The sequence below is a fragment of the Labeo rohita genome, unplaced genomic scaffold (assembly GCF_022985175.1).
Source record: "Labeo rohita strain BAU-BD-2019 unplaced genomic scaffold, IGBB_LRoh.1.0 scaffold_564, whole genome shotgun sequence".
NCBI classification, from domain to species: domain Eukaryota; kingdom Metazoa; phylum Chordata; class Actinopteri; order Cypriniformes; family Cyprinidae; genus Labeo; species Labeo rohita.
In genome coordinates, this window is record NW_026129487.1 from 13,362 (window position 1) to 27,521 (window position 14,160).

The following is a 14,160-nucleotide window of genomic DNA, read 5'->3' on the forward strand; positions in this document are numbered from 1 at the left end:
GTTTATCAGGTTGGTATTTAGGGCCTTCAAGAAGTTCACTTCCAGAACAAAAAATTACAGCTAATTTACTCACCCCCTTGTCATCCAAAATGTTCATGTCTTTCTTTTTTCAGGCATAATGTAACTATGTTTTCTGAAGAAAGCATTTCAGGATTTCTCTCCATATAGTGGACTTCTATGGTGGCCGCAAGTTTCAAATTCCAAAATGCAGTTTAAATGCAGCTTCAAAGGGCTCTAAACAATACCAGCTGAGGAAGAAGAGTCTTAAATTGACAATTTATATACTTTTAATCTCAAATGCTTGTCTAGGTCTGCGTGTACTCTGTGTATTCCGGTTCAAGGCAGTTAGGGTATGTTGAAAAACTCCCATCCATGCAGAAACATTCTGAAATGTTTTCCTCAAAAAAACAATTTCTTTACAACTGAAGAAAGAAAGACATTAACATCTTGGATGACAAGGGGGTGAGTAAATTATCTGTATATTTTTGTTCTGGAAGTGAACTTCTCCTTTAACCTTTGCGTACTATAACCTGCGGACTACAAAATGATATTTTCAATACATATTATATATTTAATATTCTATTTTGAAAACATTCTACAAGAAATTTACATTCAAAGGTACCTTTACTACTTTCACTCCATAACAAAGTTTTCTTACATGTAACCCCTTATTAAAGTTGTGACTGATATTAAATTATCCTGACAGTAATTTGTAACTTCCTTTACTAAGTCCTCATAAAATATGCATAGTCTTGAGCTTCTCAACATTTTTATTTAGAAACAATAGCTTTGAAATACAATCACAAATGGCAATTTGTAATTTTTTTCAAAGATCCATATCTGCATTGCCATAATACAACTTGAATGAGTAAATAAGTAACACAACAGTTTAAATGAAAGATGTGTTCACAGTTGTATATAGCTGAGACATGAACAACAGTAAAAGAACTGACTGGAGAAGTTCAAATGTATTGGATAGACAAATATATTAATTACATAGACATATAGATAAAATCTTTAACACAGTGGTGTCTCTAAATTAAATCATAAATTTAGAATACATTTTAGTGCAAATTTATTAATGAATCAAGATTTCTGTATAAAAATGTGCTTACACAGATTTCACAGATTTCACACAATTTGGTGTAGGCATGGTTAATGAATGAGAATCACTGTATTAATAAACCTGTAAATTAGTCATGCAATGAAAAGAAATAGTAATAATAATAAAAAAAATACATATCTAGATCAAGCTTATATTTGAGCTGTTGTTATCAAAAAATATATATGTAGGAAAAAGCTGCTGTCTTTTCAAGGATTAGGAAAAAGCCTATTCATTGCATTTGAGAACCTTTGAGCAATAGTACATGAAGGCCTTTAAAACCCTTCAAACAGAATTGGAATAGACCTGAGACTGATTAAATACACTAGAATTAAAATCTGCTTATAAGGCCATGCAGTGCAACATAAAATTTATAAAACTGACACTTAATAGCAATTTAGAATTAAAAACAAATAAACAATCAAGAGCTCTTTGAGAACTCAATATTACATTCAAAAAGAATAATGTTTTCTCATTTAATTCTATTTCATTTTTTTTTTTTTTATGTTTCACATTAGCTAAACAAACCTTACAGTTACCTTACTAATTAAATAGCTTAATGCATCACTCATACAGAACCAATCAATTATTGAGATGAAATAAAAATAACCAATGAGGCAAAGCGCACAGATGAACAACATATGATGCCTCTGCCATAATGCCGTGTAATTCTATAGTAACAGAGGTTTTGAAAACTTGTCTTCGGGGAATAAAGGTTCTTAGCTTTCAACTATAGTGGCCATTTACATACTAGGGTTATTTAGAGTTAATGATAGCACCAAGACAAAAATCGTGTGGTAACCAGCATGAATATGTTTTGAAATGATGGGAAATAGACATCAATCCATTCTTCTATCTCTTCTTTTGGTAACACACAGAATAGAACATCTGAATGTCAGAGGTTAGATCAACAGGGTGAGAGAGAAGCTTGTACTCCCCATTGTGGATTTCCTCCCAAAGGTAGGTCATGCCGTTCTCTGTGGCAGGAGAGCTGCAGTGATCCAGGGACACATGAAGCCAAGGGTCTTTGATGATTTTTTCTGATTTCACATTGACCTGCCAAACAAATTTCAACACCACAAGACGCTGATCATTTTCAAGTGCCACACTCTCCACTTTGCCGAAGAACACTAGAAGCAGACACAAAAAAGACAAGATCATTTAGTCTGCTTCAAAAATGTGATATTTAGTATTTCAGGTTGCAAAACAAATGTTCAAGAACATCACCTTTTTTATTGCACATTTTAGGGATCAGGTCCATTAGAGGTTTAATTCTGTATTTTGCAGGAGAGTTGTTAGGCTTTGGTGTTGGTTTGAGATGTTCAGCACAGCAGCTCCACAAGGATGTGTTGTAGTAGTAATGCCCACAGCAACTGTGGTTTTGCTTGGTGTCATACATTACAGTATTGGTTGAGGAGGAACAGCAAGTTTGATTGTTATTATATTGGAGCAATAGGTTTCCACAGCACTCTGCTTCCCCACTTGAATTTGTTAGTTTGTAAAGATGACCTGAGCAGCATCTCAAGGACTGGTTGTGGTGGTCATAGACTTCTGAACCACAACAGAAATTGCCATTCTTCTTGTTGTGGCTAAGTAAAAAAAAAGAGTTGGAAAGAAATGTCATTCAAGTGGTTTTATGGGGTGGCCTCGATGACTAAGAGACTGTTCTGAAGCTGTACCATATGAATAAGTCTTCTGTGAGAAATGCAGTGTGCATACTATTGCTAAATGATATTCTAATGGTGGATGTCTTGCTAGGAGGGGTCGAAGTCTAGATGGTTAGAATGCTCCCCTTAACCTAAATAGTCCCGATCTGTAGTATTTTACTTACTAAAGGTCATTCAAAAGTAGCTGTGCATTGTGATGAAATTAATTTAGCACTGTAGATAGCGCTTTAAGATGCAAGTGCATGACCAGTCAAATACTACTCACTTTTGTTTGCAAAATGTATCAGAATTTGACTTAATTATTAAAAGAAACAAACAAAAAATACTAAGTGCATTTTTAAATCAAATCAAATCTTTGTGGATCTACCTGTGTCCGTTACAGCAAATATGTGTGTGAGGATTGAAGGTTTGTCCTCCACAGCAGTGTTCACCAAGACGGGGACGGACAGACATCTGGCAAGTAGTGTTTCCTGGAGTATATATAACACCACCAACACACTCTGACTGCTCAGACACATTGTGTTTAAGGATTCCATTACAGCACAGCACATTGTCATCCGACAGACTGTAAAAATCTTCACCACAGCACTAAAGGACACAAAAATACATAGTGCATTGATGAATCGAGATTTCTGTATAAAAATGTATACAGAGATTTGAAATACTGTAGGCCAGAGATGGGCAATGTCGGTCCTGGAGTGCCGATGTCCTGCAGAATTTAGCTCCAACCCTGAAAAATGTCTCTGCTTCATTTTTCGAAATACTTCACTAGCATATTTTCCTGAAAATCACAGTGTTTAGAGAAATCTCCATTTTACTGGAATTTCTGTCCCTGCAGAGCTAAGCATCAGGTCAAAAGACAATACCTTAGTAAGTGCTGATGCCCTCTTATACAGTTTCCCTGAGCAACAAATTTGTTCATGGGGATTGTAGGGGTTTGATCCACATTTAAGGTCTAGAAAAGAAGAGAATGTCTTTTAGGTAATTCTGAGAATAAGATTGAGATTATAACCTACTAAAACAAATGACAGATCCATTACTGTTAGACTAAAAACACATGAAAGATCACAAGTACATGATGTTTCAATGATTAGCCTCTCAAGAAATTTCACTAATGATTTAATAATCAAGGTAAGAGCTGTGTTTACATACCTGTTGCTTTTTGACAGCAAGTTTCATGTTTAGGCTTAACTTCTAGTTTAGGTGCAGTACAGCAGCAGTGGGTTGTCTTGTCAAAGGTTTTATTGCCACAACAAGAAAGATTTTCCTTGAGTGTATATATTTTGTTGCCACCACAACACAAATGAGTTCTTGTCAGGTATGTGACTGTAAATAAGTGTAAGAGAATACTCATTATAAATGAAGTCATTGCTGATCTAATATTATGAAGATCAAACAATCTCAACAAAATATCTTAGGCATGCCAGAATGTGTTAAATATGAAAAAGGTGTCAAGGTGTTAAAGTCTCATCAAGTGGATCGGTTACCACTGCCACAGCATTTTGCCTGAGTGCTGCTTAGAGTCAGTATGTTGTTATTACAGCAAATCTCATTGAGCGGATTGTAAGCTGCAGAACCACAGCAGTTAGCCACCATCTGGCTTAATCCCAGAGTTATATTGCCTGCAACACATTAAAATACAAACCAAAACATTCTTTAGTATTCAATTTTTGCTGTTTGTTTTGCTAATCTAAATCTACTCTTAGTGACTTATTAACCACAAACTGGCAGCTGCAGGAATCTCCCCTACCATTACAGCAGGAACTTCTTGAGATCTTGTAAGGCACATTTCCACAATTGCCTTCCATCTGTCCACTGAAACCGGCATCCCTGCTGACATTATAAACAAGACAGATCAATTATATTTTACTCTTACCAACACATTAGGTTAATTTACAATTAAGTGATCTATGATTAAACACATTTAATAACAATAATAATAGTAGTAATAATTAAAAAAAAAAAAAAAAGCTCACTCACTGGCTCTGTCTGTCATGATGACAAATTCCTGATGAACAAACCAGATAATTTATAATGAACAGTGGTTACTAGTTTCCTGTGGTGAGACACCTCTAAATGCTATTACAGATTAAATTCAACATGAATTTGACACTGACTAATGCAAGTTCCTGCTCTCAGTGCAAACTGTCATGCTAAACTTACGCCTACATCCTGCCTCGCCCACCAGGGGCGTTATGCACTCATTATTTTTGAGAGAGGGTGAGGGCAGGGTTGTTGATTTCCCAAGGAATTTGTGAAAGTTTGAATGAATTAATCAAAAGTTGGTCATTACGCTTAAATCAAGTCGCGATATGGACTAGTATCTGTAAATATTTTGCCGCAAAAAGACTATTTAAATATGAATCCTGCATGTTCTGCTTGTCTTTTTATGAATGGAAAGGGCGGACGCGCGGTTTTCTTTACATGTAATACTTATGCGCGTGTGACGCTCGCAGTGATTTCAGCGTCTGCCGTTTCACTAAATGAGGACATAAATACATTAACAACATCTCCAGAACTGCTCTGAGAGTCACTCCATGAGCATTTCACTGTTTCATCTGAGTAAAACAAGCGTCAAATTTTCACACCGAAATTTAAAGGTATTCACGGCAACCCGTCAAAGTAAAAGTTCGGTTTAACTTTATTAACCATTCAGAAACTTGGGAAAAAACAGGGCCCTATTTTTGCATGCAACTATATATTTGCAACAGTTGTAAATACATCTTCAAATTTATTATTTTATTTGTCTAACATATTTTTGTAAAGTTATACTTTTGTTATAATACTTTGATATGTTTGCTATTTGCAGTGATGACTATTTACTATTGTTCATAGTGTGACAAGGTCTTTAACCCCCAGTTTAATGCCCCTGGACCCCATCCAGGTTCAAACACCTGTGTCTAACAATATCTTATGTGAGCATGATGTGAGCTCCCACCCAACACCACTTAACCTCTGATGTTTTGACATCAGCCCCAGATGTTTTATAATCCTAGAAACGCCCCTGGGTGAGGGTGTGTGCGTTTATTTAATTTTGTGCTTTTTATTCGAAATATTATTATTTACCAACGAATTCAGTTGGCCAGCTATAGTGAACAAAACAGTGATGTTTCTTTGATGGCTAATCTGAACACCTCTGTTTGGTCATTGCATTCAAAAGCTCAACAGAATCGTGTGTGATTGGTGATAATGCGCAGCGCTGTAAAAAACGCGCCTGTCTTTGGCTCGTCTGAATTTAGCAGCTGAATTGATGTGCCCCGCACGCACTGAACGTTCTAATAACGCGGGTGTGATTATATCCCCTCACTTTGAATGGACATGACGCTTCTGTCCCCCACTATGACTGCAAAAACCGCCTTGTGTTATTCAATTTCTATTCAGTTGTTATATATAAAGATATATATGGTTAGCCTAAATCAGTACTAGTATCAGGCACAGTCTGCTCAACAACAGAACAACGGAACAACGGAATTCATAAGAATCTACCATGTCTACACCGGACGGAACCAAACGACTATTGCAAATCCATTTGTTCTTCGTGTCAGAAGTGCATCAGCGTGGCTCGCTCTCGGTGTAGACTAGACACGATGTAATTTCACAGTAGTACTGCAGTACAGTAAACAAGTGTTTTACTGGGCCCGCCACAGATTGATGCGTCATAGCACTAAAGCATATGCTTAGCAACTATAAATCTCAAATTAACACTACCACATCAAAATACTGTCCCTCGCCGCCCAGTCAAAATGATATCCAATTTCGGTGAGTGTGTAAAAGTTCTGTGCTCTAACAGTTCCTTGATCAGTGGCTTACCGTTATTGCTAAGCTTTTAAATAACACAACCTATGCTTTTTTCCCCTCTTTGGGCTACTCAGCGCGATACTCCACCCGCAGCTACTAATTCACTCTCAACAAACTGAAAACTTGCATGGCTCAAGAGCGAGCTCGGTCTCCGCCTCCATCTAGCAAAAAAAAAAAAAAACAAATACCGCACACACTGCCTTTGTCTAACTCATTTGTAGCTTAATCTTCGTATTAGTGGCTGCTTGAATCGTTTACAACAACTACAAAGTACTTTATTTAAATAACACCATTGATATTTATTAGACTCACTTAATTGTCAGTTTTAATTACCTCTCTTTTAAATCATACCACTGGTTGACACTAAATAGAACTAGTAATTTTAAATATCTAAAGTAGCTTGTAATTGCTTGTAAAATAGTGTTTTCTTACCTTGTGCAGAAGATCTGGCAAAAATGCACAAGATTGTCACTAAACCTGCAATAAAAAAATACAAAGTACAAAAATATCACTTAATATCTAAATTAACATATAAACTCTACAATACACAGTGTAACCCAGAACTTGGGCTGTCATACATGCAGTTGATGTGCACATCTCCATGGTGTATCCCTGTTCAGTAAAGCTTGAATATCCCAAGGATGAGAATTTATGCACCCCAGAATAAAACTTTGGCCCCACCTCCCTCTTAGTCTGATTTGTAAGGAAGGACTACAGGTTGTGATGCCCAAAAGCACATAAAGGAAGTAACAAGTATGGACATGGGAGAATCAATCCATATTTCTTTTGGATTAGTGATCTGTGCACATGTATTGGTGACTCTCATTTTTTTTGTCCCATCCATTGTTTAAGAGTTAATCTTTCATCTATATCCAAATGTCACTCCCCTGATAGCACACATCCATCACGGAGACATCTGTTTGATGTATTTTTTAGAGTGTTTGTTCATCTGCAATACATCTAGCAGATGTTTCCTATCAGATGTCTTTAAGATGTTTATGTCATCAGCATGAAAAACAAAACTTTTATTCAAATTCTGAATAGATAATATATAGCATAGAACATGCATTCCCTTTGTTATCACTCGTTATTTGTCATTCATCTTAGTTCATTGCGATATCATAGTTCCTTGTAATCAATGAATCCCTACACAGCTCAGTGAATCTCTTATTTACATCATGTCTACACTTTGCTAACACACAGAACTCAGCACTAAACAAAAACTCTGGCGTTTTGAGCGGTGATAAGTTTCTAACGTAAACCCATCTGCATTCCATACCTTATGAAAATTAACCATTGTTTTATTGTAGTAAAATTGTAGAAGCCATGTTGTTGTTGTTGTTGTTGTTTTTTTTAATTTATTCATTTATTTATTTTTATTTTTAATATTTTTATTACCATTTGTATAACCACAGCTTTACTAAAAATACCATGGTTAAACTATTGTTAGTTTTGCAAAACCATGGTTAATTTGTTGTTACCATGGTTAATTTGTTGTTACCATGGTTTAATTGTAGTAACCATTGTTTTTTGGTTTTATTTGTAGTAAAACCATAGATAATTTTCATAAGGGATTGTGTTCAAGGGATTGCCTGATCTGTTTTACCGATGTGTAATTATTACAGCCTCATTCAGTCTCATTCATTCTATAGCAGTCAACATTTGAAGTGGATCAAAAAGTTGGTTACACTTTAATTTGATATTCCACTTTATACATTCTACTAACTATAAGTAACTTTGCAACTACATGTCAACTAATTCTCATTCATTTGCAACTACATGTCTACTAACTCTCAGAGCAGACTGATAGGTTAGGTTTAGGGTTAGTAGAATAAGTTGACATATACTTGCAAAGTTTAGAAGAGTGTTAGAAGATATTAAGCAGGCAGTCTACTAATACTATAATGACTAGTTGACGTGCAGTTGCAAAGTTACTTACTGTTAGTAGAATGTCTAAAGTGGACTATTAAAATAAAGTGCTACCAAAATGTTAATCAATATTATCCTAAGACAAGAATGGTATTGTTTTGGTCTTAGGACAAATTTGACGAAAGGTTTTGATCAGCTTCAAATGTTGACTACTGTTTTTGTTCTGGCAACGGCCCTGACTGCACAGTTACTGAGATTCATATCATCACTCAAGACATCTGGAATATTTTTACTGATAAGTGTTGTTTATTTTAAGAGTTAAATGAGTTACAAACTCAACGAACAAAATTTCATCAGTCTTTTGACATATGAGAGGTCATTTAACTATAAAAACATCCTGCAAGTTTCAGAACTCAAAACTTTCTCAGCAGTCTAAAAATAGCTTATATTGGAGCCAGTCTTCCAAAACGACAGGCTGTGGAATGTGGCATTCTATGATATAATAGTAGGGTTAAACACTGCCTCTGCAGAAGAAGATCAATGCCTGCTTCAACATCGCTGCCTGTTTAGCTCCGCCCACCTATTCACACATACACCAATCAGGCAAAACATTATGATTACTGACAGGTGAAGGGAATAACACTGATTATCTCTTCCCCTTACGAAAAAAGATGTTTATTCAAGTGTGCTATTAGTATACTTCTTTTAAACTAAAAATAGGAAAGTATACTTTTAGTCTACTTTTTATATACTTCTCAGAAATGTGCTTTATATACTTCTCAGAAATATACTTTACATTGTTATACATGAGAGATGCTATTACATATCTTCTGTACAAAAGTTCCAAAACACAAGTGAAGAAGAAACCAAAACAGATGCTTCCACACTGCAAAAAATGTAAATACATATTTTCCATTTTACGAAACATTTTGAGTCTCAAATACTAAAAAAATGCTATTTTCTTGAAACTAAAAACCCTTGTCAGACCTTCTTTTAAGTATATTTAATAAAACAATTAAGGTACCCATGCTGACCCCTGTCCACCACCAAAAGTGCCAACTGGACCAAGGAGCAATGGAAGAAGGTGGCCTGGTCTGATGAATCATGTTTTCTTTTGCAACACATGGATGGCCGGGTACATGTGCGTCGCTTACCTGGGGAACACATGTCACCAGGATGTACTATGGGAAGAAGGCAAGCCGGCGGAGGCAGTGTGATGCTTTGGGCAATGTTCTGCTGGGAAACCTTGGGTCCTGCCATCCATGTGGATGATACTTTGACACGTACCACCTTCCTAAGCATTTTTTCAGACCATGTACACCCTTTCATGGAATCGTATTCCCTGGTGGCTATGGCACAGCAATGAGTTTGAGGTGTTGACTTGGGCTTCAAATTCCCCAGATCTCAATCAAATCAAGCATATGTGGGATATAAATTGTTGAACAAACAAGTCTGATCCATGGAGGCCCCACCTTGCTACTTAGTTTCAAGTTTCAAGTTTACTTTATTTATATAGCACATTTAAAACAGCCACAAGACTGACCAAAGTGCTTTACACTTAGAGACATCATCATAAAATTAGGAGTACAAAATTACAGCCAAAGAGAGAGAGAGAAAAAAAAAAAAAAACACACACACACACACACACACACACAAATAAGAAACATAATATAGGCAAAATAAAAACCTAATAGGCCACTGAAAACAAACGAGTTTTTAAAAGTGATTTAAAGATAGTCAGGCTAGGAGCCGTTCTGATCTCAACTAGCAAATCGTTCCAAAGACGAGGCCCTATTACTGAAAAGGCACAGTCACCTCTACGCTTGAGTCTAGAATGTGGAATTAAAAGGAGGTTCTGGTCGCACAATCTTAAACTTCTCAGGGGGGTATACTGGTGCAGCAATTCAGATAAGTAGATGGGTGCTTGATGGTGCAAAGATTTCAAAACAAATAATACAATTTTAAAGTGTATTCTAAATTGGACAGGCAGCCAGTGAAGGGCCTTCAAGAGCGGAGAGAAATGATCTCTTTTTTTCTTTTTTAAAAGAAATTTAGCAGCGGCGTTCTGGACCAATTAAAGACGGGCAATTTGAGATTTAGAGATGCCACAGTATAAAGAGTTGCAGTAGTCTAGACGCGATGTAATAAAAGCATGAACGGCCATCTCCAAAGTCTTGTCAGTGAGAAAATGTTTGAATTTTGCAAGTGTGCGGAGCTGATAAAAACTAGATCCAATCATGGTATAAATTTGTTTAGCGAATTTTAACGCGTCATCTAAAGGAACACCCAAATTCCGTACCTGTGAGGACCTAAAAGCAGATAAAGGTCCCAGGTCAAAATCAGAGGCCTTCATATTTTCTGATGGGCCGAAAACACAAAAACGAATCACCTCAGTTTTCTCTTCATTTAAGGATAAGAAATTTTGAGATGATTTAACTTCATCTAAACAAGACAACAGAGCATTCATGGCCAAAGGATCATTTTTCTTAAAAGGTAGATAGATTTGCATGTCATCAGCATAAAAGTGAAATGACACCCTGTGTTTCCTAAAAATGGAGCCTAGAGGTAGCATATACAATGAAAATAAAGTGGGGGCCAAGATGGAAGACCACAGGGGAAAGAAGAAGTGGAAGAGAAGAATTCTCCTAGCCTAACCACATATTTCCTGTCAGACAAAAATGACTGAAACCACTTTAAAACTGTGCCAGAGAGATTCCACCCAAGACTCTAGTCTATTTATTAATGTAGAATAGTTGATAGTGTCGAAAGCAGCTGATAAATTTATAAGAACAAGGACCACAGAGTCCCCTGTATCAGTGGCTAAAAAGATGTCATTTAACACTCTCAAAAGGCCTGATTCAGTACTGTGGGTAGCCTTAAAACCAGATTTAAAGTGCTCAAACAAACTGTTTAAAACAAGAAAAAACTGAAGTTGGAAAAACACAATCTTTTCCAAAACCTTAGAAACAAATGGTAGAACAGGCGATAATTTTTTAAAACCGACAAGTTGAGTGAAGGCTTCTTGAGGAGAGGTGTGACAGTAGCCACTTTCAAATAAGCGGGAACCACGCCTGTTGAAAGACACTTATTAAAAAAAAGGACACTATACCCGGTCCAACCGAATCAACAATTTGTTTTAAAAATCTAGGATGAATAACATCATATGAAGAAGAGGATGGTTTCAATTTAGCAATAGTGTCGTTGAGTGACTGAAGGGAAACTGGTTTTGCCTTAGTAGCCGAGTCTCAGCAGTATGCCACAATTCAGATTTAGGTTTGTGCTTGAAAGGCTTTAAAGGAGCAGTTTCATTCACTACATCGAGCCAAGCACTGTTTAACAGACTGAGATGTTCATCCGCATCCAAGTCCGATAACGGAGAGTCCAAAAGTAAATGAGAATAGGACTTTGTGAAACACTAACTAAAATTGAAACTAAACTGAGGCGAATAAACCCGAGACAGAAATATCACTTTAGTGGAAACATGAGAAAGACTGGGAAGACACATGGAAAATAAAATGGGCTTATAATCAGAAATGGTAACATCAGTGATATCACCTCCATAGGAGAAGATAAGGTCCAGAGTATGACCGTGAATATGAGTGAGACCTTTAACCCACTGTGTCAGGTTAAAAGCATCAATTATATTAAGAAATTCCCTTGAAAGAAGGTTTGACTGACAGCAAACATGAATGTTAAAATCGCCCATCAATAGAAAGCGATCAAATTTGGTGACAATGTTACCAGTGCAGTCGGTGAATTGTTGTAGAAAGTCCTTAATGAATGTGGAGGACGGTAGATCAGCCCTAGGCAAATAGGATTGTTCCAGTCAAGATGGATAAGTTGGGCTTCAAAGGTGGTATAAATATCCAGAGAGACGGAGCGACACTGCGCACGGTGAGAGTTTTTCATAACAGTCACTAACCCACCCCCACGTCCGTTTTGGCGGAAGGGGTTAAAAAAAATGTACAGCCAACCGGAACCAATTCAGAAAAAGGGATAAAATCGCCATCCTTATTCCATGATTCAGTAATATACATGAAATCCAGATTTTGCGAAGAAAAAAGTCTTTCAACAAAAACATCTTACTTACTACTGAGCGAGCATTAATTAAAACCATATAAGGTGGAGGAACAGCGCCGGGGGAGAGTGGCATGTAGCAGTTCTGGGAAAGGGCTTAGAATACAGCCCGCACGCAGACGGGCTTTCAGCTCGATCGTAAGTCCTCCCCGACACCCGCAATTCCTCCTGCGCTTCCTCTGTAAATTGTTTAAAGGCCAGCAACAAATACGGTCTGAATGTCCGTTATGAGACTCATGTTGTTTGTTAAAAACACACTCCACATCCGACTTGTGAAAGTTAAGAAGAGTTGATCAAATATCCAAAAGACTGGCGATCATAGACTACAAGGGCGCCACAGTTTGAATACTAAGCAAGCAACCAGACTATCAGGCAGGAGAGCAGTAGACGGCATGCCGACACAGCCGCCATCTTGACCTTACAGGACTTAAATGATCTGCTATTAACATCTTGGTGCCAGATACCACAGCACACCTACTGGGGTTTAGTGGAGTCCATGCCTTGATAGACTAGGGCTATTTTGGCAGCAAAAGGGGGACCAATATTGTTGTATAGTGTAAATAACGAGAGACAAACGCAGGTCTATGCAGAAACCAAACGATAAAGGTCATTCTAAATACAGCAAGACACTGTGCAGTGCCAAGTTGTGAAAAACCAGGCTTTGCATTGCCTTCCTTCTGAACTTTATTTTTTTACTAAAGATTGAGACTGTGTCAATAAGAATTTAAGGTTATTAATAAGCTAGTGTGCTCCAAAAAAATGACAAAAGTTATATTTACAAGATAAAAGCATATAAAACGTACAGTCTCTAACGTCTGCTATGGATCAGCGATTTTGCTGACATCACCCTCACTTCAGCTTCTCATCAAACTTTCTGTCCAGTCAAATGCTCTGTAGAATCCGAACTGTCTGTCCCCTACACTAATAGATGCTAAAGCTGCTGCTGAAATCAGTCTCTTGGTTACAGAGTTAGTATTTTCTGTGCAGCATTGATCACTGTTTTGGGAACAGTGAACGCTTCAGACAGTTTAAATGTGTTTCCATTGGGCTGAAAGTAGTCTGGTCTACATGTTTTGCCAACAGGCATTTTCAACCCATTGTGGAATCTGGCATCAGTCTTGAAATTTATGACAGGAAAAATCTAACTTGATGACTCAGCCACTGATGGTTCTGGAACCCCAAAAGCAAACCAATGCACATCTGTAAATTATTTGATTACTGCAACTACTCTTGGTTTCCTAATGGGATAAATCATCCAGAATATTTTAGAGGTGGATTTTCTTTAAATGAGTTACTTGTTTTTCACTAATGAATAAGTGATCATATTTTTTTTTTAAAACCAGCCTATCTCTTCTGGTATTTATGTTAAAGGCAATGTTATGGAATTACCTTTATGCCAATTAAAACGAATGAGCAATTTCAAGAAACGTATGAAAACATAAAGTGATTCTGAAATTTTTGTTTGCCATTCTGGCACAAATCTCTCATGGGGGCGTGGCTAGCAGCTGTGTTTTCTCACTGGCTACTGAGTTTTTGATTGACAGATTCTTGACTTGGAAGTGAAGACGTTAGTTGCACAAGTGTGGATGTGTTAGCGGCTTCCTATTTAATTTTAATGATATATGTAAAGATTTGTTATATTATTAT

At 36.9% G+C, this 14,160-nt stretch overlaps 1 protein-coding gene across 5 annotated transcripts; it reads right to left on the reverse strand.

Moving 5' to 3' along the window:
* Nucleotides 1-765: 765 nt before the first annotated feature.
* On the reverse strand, nucleotides 766-7,191 carry LOC127161152 (galaxin-like). 5 transcript variants are annotated; one of them, XM_051103798.1, is made up of 10 exons: nucleotides 7,146-7,191; nucleotides 7,000-7,044; nucleotides 4,750-4,777; nucleotides 4,520-4,599; nucleotides 4,257-4,391; nucleotides 3,922-4,095; nucleotides 3,636-3,724; nucleotides 3,137-3,357; nucleotides 2,330-2,691; nucleotides 766-2,232 (listed from the first exon to the last, which is right to left on the reverse strand). In XM_051103798.1, the coding sequence occupies exons 1-10, from the start codon at nucleotides 7,168-7,170 to the stop codon at nucleotides 1,955-1,957; spliced, it is 1,437 nt and encodes a 478-aa protein (XP_050959755.1). In that variant the 5' UTR covers nucleotides 7,171-7,191; the 3' UTR covers nucleotides 766-1,954. The 5 variants fall into 5 exon arrangements, with proteins under 5 accessions (XP_050959755.1, XP_050959754.1, XP_050959756.1 ...); XM_051103797.1 differs by having other exon boundaries at nucleotides 4,520-4,602; XM_051103799.1 differs by lacking the exons at nucleotides 7,000-7,044; nucleotides 7,146-7,191 and adding an exon at nucleotides 6,580-6,672 and having other exon boundaries at nucleotides 4,520-4,602.
* Between the last annotated feature and the right edge of the window lie 6,969 nt (nucleotides 7,192-14,160).

What these genes read in the sequence shown, in the direction of transcription:
- LOC127161152 (XM_051103797.1), bottom strand. Translation starts at nt 7,170, where the DNA reads ATGGAGATGTGCACATCAACTGCAT. An exon ending in TGCCAGATCTTCTGCACAAG is followed by an intron (nt 4,778 to 6,999) that starts GTAAGAAAACAC and finishes TTTGTTCATCAG; the next exon opens with GAATTTGTCATCATGACAGA. An exon ending in TTGCTGTCAAAAAGCAACAG is followed by an intron (nt 3,725 to 3,921) that starts GTATGTAAACAC and finishes CTTCTTTTCTAG; the next exon opens with ACCTTAAATGTGGATCAAAC.